This window comes from Rhinopithecus bieti, unplaced genomic scaffold (assembly GCF_001698545.2).
Source record: "Rhinopithecus bieti isolate Rb0 unplaced genomic scaffold, ASM169854v2 scaffold_67299, whole genome shotgun sequence".
Lineage (NCBI taxonomy): Eukaryota > Metazoa > Chordata > Mammalia > Primates > Cercopithecidae > Rhinopithecus > Rhinopithecus bieti.
The window spans coordinates 66,413-74,645 of NW_016825224.1; the positions used below are offsets into that span (position 1 = coordinate 66,413).

Below are 8,233 nucleotides of genomic sequence, written 5' to 3' on the forward strand. Positions count from 1 at the left end.
TTTTTTTTTTTTTTTTTTTTTAAGCTATTGAATGGGTTCTGGACCCAGGGCAGGCTTGAATCCGAGCTCTAGCATTTCCTGGCTGTGTGACTATGGACAATTTACCCAACCTTTCTGTTGCTCTTTTGCTTCATCTGTAACATGAGGATAATCATATTATTTACCTCACTGAGTTGTGAGCATTAAATGGGATAATACAGATACAGTATTCAGTGCTCAACAAATGTTAAATATTATAATAATTATTCTATAGTGGTTGGAAATATGGCTGTTTTAATTCTCTGTGTACATGTTTAATTCTTTGTTTATGCGGTCAACTGGTTTTGTTCATCATTGTGTCTCTGCCTGTCCTAGGCACGACACTTATAAATTTGTTGGGTGCATGAATGAATGTGTACAGGTAAACAATTATAATACAATGAGAGGTGCTATAACAGAGCTTGAGTACAAGACACTTTGCAGGACATGGAGAAAAATATATGATTAACTCTGAGCATTTCCGAGAACAGTTCACTGAGCTAGGCTGTTCCTTTCCAGAACTTTCACAGTGCAGTGGGCTTTCAGAGCAAACTGCACTGGGGAATTAAGTAAAGGGATGCTAGATAGCCACCAGGTGGCGATATTGCAGAAGGATTCAAGTAGCGGAGGAAAAGAGCAGCCCTTATGCATCTAGAAGTCCATGTTTATGTCCACGTCAGATTTTTTTCTCCTGTCCACGAAAGTTCAAGTCGTGATTTCTTTCCCTTTGTTCTGATGGTATTGGAGCACTGCTGTTCCTGCCCAAGGCTATTTTGGAGCTGCCTGGTGCTCCAGCCACTCTGTCATTACCAGACAGAGGACAGAAATGATGCTGTTTCCAGTTCTTCAGTTGTTGGGCTTCTAATTCTTACATCACTGACCTGCGGTTTCCTCTGCTATGCCTCCCATGGATGGAGTTAAAGGGGTGAGGGGAGAAGCAAAACATACATATTTTGAGACTTCTGGCACTATATCAGACATATATACATATATAATATGCATGCATATTATATACTATGTATGCATATTATATACGTATATAATATATGTTATATGTAACATATGCATATATAATATGTATATATAACATACATATATAATATGCATGCATATTATGCATATTATATACTATGTATGCATATTATATATGTATATAATATGTATGTTATATGTAACATAAATACATAATTATATACTTTGATATGTGAGTTGTGAGCCATTTCATATAATGGGAAGCTGAGGCTCAGAGAAGGGCATCCTTTCAGTATTCAGATAAAATTCTCTAGTTAATCAAACTTGGTATCAGATATTGGAGATACAAAGATTAGGAAGATGTGGTTCCTACCTCTAAGTCTTGTGCTCCTGTAGTACTCTGTTGGTGTGTCTATCACAGGACTTATTACGTCATGTTATTAGTGGTTATTTATATGTCTGTCTTCTCAGATAGATGGTAAATACCTTAAAAGGCAGCAGCCATTTCAAGTATTCCTCATACTTAGCATAGGCTCCAGTAAATAGTAGATATTTAACTACTGTGAGGCACAGAATAATTCTGTCTGATGGAGCAGTGGGAACTAGTGAAGAGTTTCAAGCAGGGCAGTGACATGATGAGGTTTTCGCTGGAGGTAGGTAACAGGTTGCCCATTGGATTGGAGGAGTGAGTAGAGGCAGGCAGGGAGGTGACTATGGCAGAGTCTGTGATAGAAGGGATTTGGGCCAGAACGAGAGCAGTGGCAGTGAGTATAGAGAGAAGGCAGGTTGGAGAGTTATTGAGGACATGAATTAGGATTTGGTCATTTCTTAGACGTGCAGATCGAAGAATTCCAGGCTTGGGTGATGGTGGTGCCAGCAGCCGGTTTAGAGTAAAGAGGGGAAGTGGGTTTGGGGTAGGGAACGTGAGTTTGGTTTTGGACATGCTGAAGTTGAGGTGTCTATTCAGGGGGTGTGATATATCAGGATATTTGAAACAAAAACTCAGGAAAGAGGTTAGGCGTGAAAATCCGGGGATCATGAGGCTGTCAGTGGAGCTTAGACGCTTGCCAGGGGATGCCATCACTCCGGGGCAGGACATGCAGTGAAACAGGAAGTGGGCTAAGGATGGAACCTGGGAACCTTGACACAGATGGGCTGAAGAATGAGAAACCCATGAGAAAGATGGAAAAAGAATAGCCAGGGAGATTGGAAGAAAACCCGGAGGGTGTGGTGCCACAGCAGCCAACGGAGGAAAGAGTTAAGGAGGGAGGGAACACGGGAGTTGTTAGTACTTTAGAGGCAGGTAGGAAGTTGATGGTAGAGAATAGTTCAGTGTGACTGGGCTTTGGCACATCATGGAGGAGTGGCAGGAGATGAGCCCAGAAAGGCCATTCGGGCCCTTATGCAAGGAACCTTGGTCACCAGGCTAAGGAGTTAAGGCTTTATTTTGTAGGAAAGGAAGAATCATTGAGGGGTTTCCAATAGGAGTAACATGGTCAGATCAAGGTGTTTCAGAAAGTTCAGGCTTAGGCAATGTGGAGGACGCTGTGGAGGAGGCAATGGCTCATTGAAGTGATGTAAAGTGGCATTTGGGCTGTGAAAGAAGACACTGTCTTCCAACATCTTTAGTAGGTAAAATTGAGACGCCTTGAAAATGGTAGTTAATACTCATTGAGCACTGTTCTAAGTGCTTACGTGAATGATCTTAATTCTCACAACCAACCTATGAGGTACATTAACATCATTTTATGCCTAAGGAAGCAGGAACAGAGAGATAAAGTAATGTGCTGAACAGAGCTAGTAAGTGGCAAAGCCTAGATTCAAACTCAGGTGGTTTGGCTCTAACCCACACTCTTAACTTCAGTGTTGTTTTGCCTTGATTAGATGTGGGGAGTGAGGGGGCTGTCAGTTAGCATCAGGTTCAGCTGTGAGTTATTAGCCATCCAAAATAACGTATGGACTTTCTGTCCCATCATCTCCACCATGTGACACTTGTCCTCTGGTCATTACATTTATGTTTCACGCAGTAAAATACTGGGTAGGGGGAAGGGGAGAACAGATATTGGGGAACAACAGAAGTCTCTGCTGTAAGAGAAATCCCAGGACACTGACATTTGCATGGAGGACGATATTGCCACAAATTGAAGTGGTGACCACAGGAAACCTGTTAGACCTTTATCATTTGACAGTTTCTTTTCCCAGAGTCCTTCCTTTGCCCTGGAAATGAACCCCTCTGTGACTCTGGTGCGCTGTTCCTCTCCTGTCCAGCCATTCAGTGCTCGTGAGAGCTTCCAATCACATTACCTGTCTCCCTGGCCACAGTTGATTCGATTGGTTGAGGTGTGGCATGTGGACTAGGTCAGGACAATCAGAATGTTTTCTTCGATTTTAAAATTTAATTGAGGGAAAATATTGCCTCTTGGTTTTGTGGCACAGCTAGGAGATGTGTGGCCAGAAACTGCTGGCAGCCCATTTTACAGCCACGGGGAGGAAACTTGTTTCAGAGAATGAAGTGAACTTACAGGATGAGCAATTGAAAGATTCCTGTTCATGTTTGAGTCTCTGATTGTACTTGTCCTTGAGGCTCATCTACTTATGATTATGTGAAACTTCCAGTAAATTAACTCTTTGGCCCAAATGGTATTTCTGTTACTTGGAATCAGTAAAGTCCTAATTAAACCTGTGTTCAAATAGGTAATTCTGGAATCACTGTAGATGTGTTTAGGGTCTCTGTGTGTGTTGGGGGAGTCATAGTAAATAGTAACCAGAAGCAGGGAGGCAATTTTTGAGACTGTTTTAATGGTCTACATGAAAAACAGTAAGAATCTGAACTAAGACAGTGTTGGTGGGTGCTGTAGGTCCTGGCCAGGCTTGCCACTCCCAGTCTTTTCTATCTTCTAGACTGTGAACCAGCCACCCACCTCTATGGGCTGCTCATCTTTACATGGTTGCAGTACAGCTGGTCACTATTCATTATGAGCATATTTTCCTCTGTGTCCTTGGGAATCATTATAATAGCTGGTTAAAAATTCCTGTCTGCTAATTCTAACATGTCAGTCATCTCAGGGTCGGTCTTTATTGATTGCCTTTTTTCTTTGGTATAGGTTACATTTTCCTGTTTCCCATAGGAAACATGTTCAATCATTTTGACTTTTCTCAAACAATGTTCAGTCATTTTGACTTGTCTCCTGGATATTGCAGAGGACATGTTCTAGAGAAACTGGATTCCATTATATCCCTCTGAAAATATTGATGTTTTGTTTTAGCAGCATTTAACTTGACTAAACTCGAATTCCATGCTCTGTCTCCCTCATGGCAGGCAGCAACCGAAGTCTCTAGTCAGTTCTTTTAGTCTTATACAGACTGTTTGGAGACTGTCCCATGAATGCATAATTCAGAGGTCGGCCAGAGATTTGGGTAGAGTTTATACACAGAATTCAGGACTCTGCCTATCTGGCTGTCTCCATTCCAAGATTTTATCCCCACAGTTTTCAGCTGCTGTGGAAACTCTGAACTCTGTCCTCTTGTCTTCAAGTCAGTAAGGTTCACCCATCAGGGAACTGATTGGGGCCTACCCTGTGGTTCAAAGTCTTAAAAATGGGAATCTCATCTAGTTTTGATCTCTTCTTTTAAATGTAGATCGTCCTCTAGTTTCTGCCTGCCTTGGGTTGCTTGTCAATACTTGCAGGTAATTAAAAAACAAATTGTCCAGAGTGTATAGTTGTTACATCTGAAGGAGGATGGGTTTGATAGGAGCTATTTGGTCATTTACTAGAAGCCAGAATCTGTCTGGTCACTGTGATATAACCTGTGGTGTGTGTAGCCACGATGTGCTGGCAATGTATTAAGAAATTGTACACACAATCTGGATGTGAGATCCAGATGATGAGGCTTAATTAAGGCAGTTTTTATAATCACACTAAATGCGATGATATTTCAGGATGGCATGTTCAGGGGTATAAGGAGCTTGATTAGCCAATAAGCCCCCACTTGGGGCTTCCCAGGAACTGAAGTAACCTCACCCTAGAGGTTACCGAAAGGCAACATCCCACTGCTACCAACTTGAGTGCTTCTCCCCATGTGGAGTTTAACTCATTAAATATCTCCTGTCCTGATATCTCTAGATCACCTCTGCTTTATAAAAAAAGGTGTTTGAGTTTATTATAGTAAATGTTAATTTCTATATGGTTTACAGATGAGAATGATGAACTGAGACCCCATCTAGTCCTCTGCCAGGGACCTAGTATTTAGGATGGAGAGGAATAGATAAATTGACAAGCTTTTTAGCAAGCTGAATGGTTGGGGATCAGTGACAAACTGTATTCAGTATAATAGGAGAGATGGTAGAGTTAAGGATGACTTCCAAGTTTCAGCCTTGGGCATCTAGGCAGGTGGTAAATACAGGAGAGAAAAGACAAGGAAGAGAGCATGTGTAAGGAAGATGAATTAAGCTTTGGCTGTTTGAAGTACCCGCTGGACATCTAGGTGAGTACATGAGATTCTGGATCACTGGAGAGAAGTCTGGGATGGAGATATATATTGAGGAACCACCAGTAGTTAAGTGATAGATGAGGCTATAGGTGTACTTGATATTACTAGGTAGCATATGCAGAGTGAGAAGAGAACTGATAGCAAAGCCCAGTAGATAAGGGGAGAGCCGGCCGGGCGCGGTGGCTCAAGCCTGTAATCCCAGCACTTTGGGAGGCCGAGACAGGCGGATCACGAGGTCAGGAGATCGAGACCATCCTGGCTAACACAGTGAAACCCCGTCTCTACTGAAAATACAAAAAATTAGCCGGGCGAGGTGGCGGGCGCCTGTAGTCCCAGCTACTCGGGAGGCTGAGGCAGGAGAATGGCGTAAACCCGGGAGGCGGAGCTTGCGATGAGCTGAGATCTGGCCACTGCACTCCAGCCCGGGCGACAGAGCAAGACTCCGTCTCAAAAAAAAAAAAAAAAAAAAAAAAAAAAAAAGATAAGGGGAGAGCCTAAGAAATAAGTCACTTTAGGAGACTGAGGAAAAGACAAGGAAAGGTGATATACAGAAGCTAGGGGAGGAGAATTTCAAGAAGGAATTTAGTGGTCAATAGGGTCCAATTCCAAAAAAAAATACAAAAACAAAAAACAAATAAAAACAAACAAACAAAAAACAAGCAAAACAAGTACTGACAGACATCTATTGGATTTAACAGCTAAGACATCTGTCTTTACCTCAAAGATTACAATTTCAGTGGAGTGATGGGGAATGCAGCGGTTTGAGGAGTACATGGGGGCGGTAGTCTGTAACGTGACTCCTATCAACCAAGCCTCCAAGTAACTGTACCTCTGTGTAGTCCCTCTACTGTTGAATCTGGTGGGCCCTGTACCAAAGTTTAACTGAAAGAATGCAGGGAATTAATGCTGCTTGACTTCCAAGGGTAGGTTTTAAGAATCCTGTAACTGTTGACTTGGTCTTTTGGTCCCTCAGGAACCATGTAAGAAGTCTGACTGCCCTGCTGGAGAAACCAAATGGAGAGGTCCAGAGACAACATGGAGAGAGAGCGCACAGCCCAGCTGAGCCCAGCTTTCCAGTTATCCCCACCAATGCGCCACACATATGAAGGAAGTCATCTTGGTCCCTCCAAAACAACCTAGCCAGCCAGCTGGATACCACTGAGTGACCTCAGTAGATGGCACATGGGACAGCAGAATTATCTAGTGAGCTTTGCCCACATTCCTCACCCACACAGTCGTGAGTATAATTAAATGATTATTGTTTTAAGCCCCAAGTTTTGGGGTGGTTTATTATACAGCAGAATATAACTGGAACATTGGGCATTGAAGTAGTGGAAACCATACATGCACGTTATATTTCCATTAAACTTGGAAAGATCTGATGTAGTGGGAGGGTCACATAAGATCGAGGGAGAATTTTTATGAAGATGACAGAGACTTGGGAGTGTGCCTATGCTGATGAGGAAGAGTTAGGAGAAAGAGAATGTTGAAGATGGGGAAGAGAGAGGAGATGGCTGATGCATGAGGTTTATGAGAAGGTAAGGGAAGGAATGAAATGCAAAACTCTGCTGGAGAGACTGATCTTGCATACAAGGATAGTGGGATGCTTCACCTTGTAAAATAGGAAGTGTCTGCCTGCTTCCTGTTCTTTAAAAATGTCAAGCATATCCATGTACTAGAGTGGAGAGAATATATGAAGGTTAGTTGGACAGTACTGGATCTCCTAAGGATTATTTGACTGAGGCCCTTTCTCTAGACTGCTGACTTAACCCAGGCTGGAGTTAAGTGATTGGAATCCACACCCTTAGAACAGAATCCAAGTTACCTTCTGCTAAAGCCATACATGCACGTTGAAACCACACTTCCACAGAGTCAGCTGGTCTGCGCTCAGTGGGCTCTCAAAATAATACAGGGTTCCATTGCCTCTGACCCAGAGGTTCTCTCCAAGAGAAAGAGCTATTGATGTTACAATTCTGCCTGTCACTGTCCCTGTTATAGCAGGGAGTGCGTACTGGATTAGTACCCCCCAGGAGGATGTGTGGTAGGTTGGGTTGGTGGTGGATGGCAGTTTGTCCCAAAATGTCACTTGAAGTTCACCTTTGACAGCTGCAGACTTCTGCATGCTGGTGAGGAATTAAAGAAAGTGGAAATGCAATGAAGTCCAAAATAAACCACTTTACAAAACTTTATCTTATGGAAAATTGCAAACATACACAAAATTAGACTAGTGAAATTAATCCCCATATACCTATCATCCAGCTTTAACAATTACAATTTCTGCTCATCATTTGAATGACACACACACACATATTTGTGTGGATATATATATATGTGTCTGTAGTTTTATATATATAAATAAAACTACATATATATAGTTATATATATAGTTGATTCTTATATATATAAATGTAGTTATATATATACACATATATAAAAAGTTGATTCTTATTACTCACAGATTTCATATTTGCAAGTTCACTTACTTCAAACTTATCTGTAACCCCAAATCGATACTTGCAGTGCTTTCAATAGTCATTCATAGACCTGCACAGAGTGGCAAAACAATTTAGTTGTCAGGCACTCAATATTCCCAGCTGAGGTTAGAAAAGGCGATGTTCTTGTTTCTGCTCTCATACTGTAAGCAAGTGTTCTTTTCATAGTTGATTTAGTGATATTTTTATGGCTTTTGTTGGTGATTTCGCTGTTTAAAATGGCCCCCAATCATAGTGCTGAAGTACCGTCTAGTGTTTCT

The 8,233-nt window shown here is 41.9% G+C and overlaps 1 protein-coding gene across 1 annotated transcript in view; it reads left to right on the forward strand.

Moving 5' to 3' along the window:
- The first annotated feature begins 6,010 nt into the window (after positions 1-6,010).
- Positions 6,011-8,233, forward strand: part of SLC25A53 (solute carrier family 25 member 53) — a 33,806-nt gene continuing 31,583 nt past the window's right edge. The window contains exon 1 of the mRNA XM_017862945.1: positions 6,011-6,718. Within this exon, the coding sequence (XP_017718434.1) occupies positions 6,657-6,718 (62 nt within the window). The 5' untranslated portion in view covers positions 6,011-6,656. The remainder of the gene's footprint in view (positions 6,719-8,233) is intronic.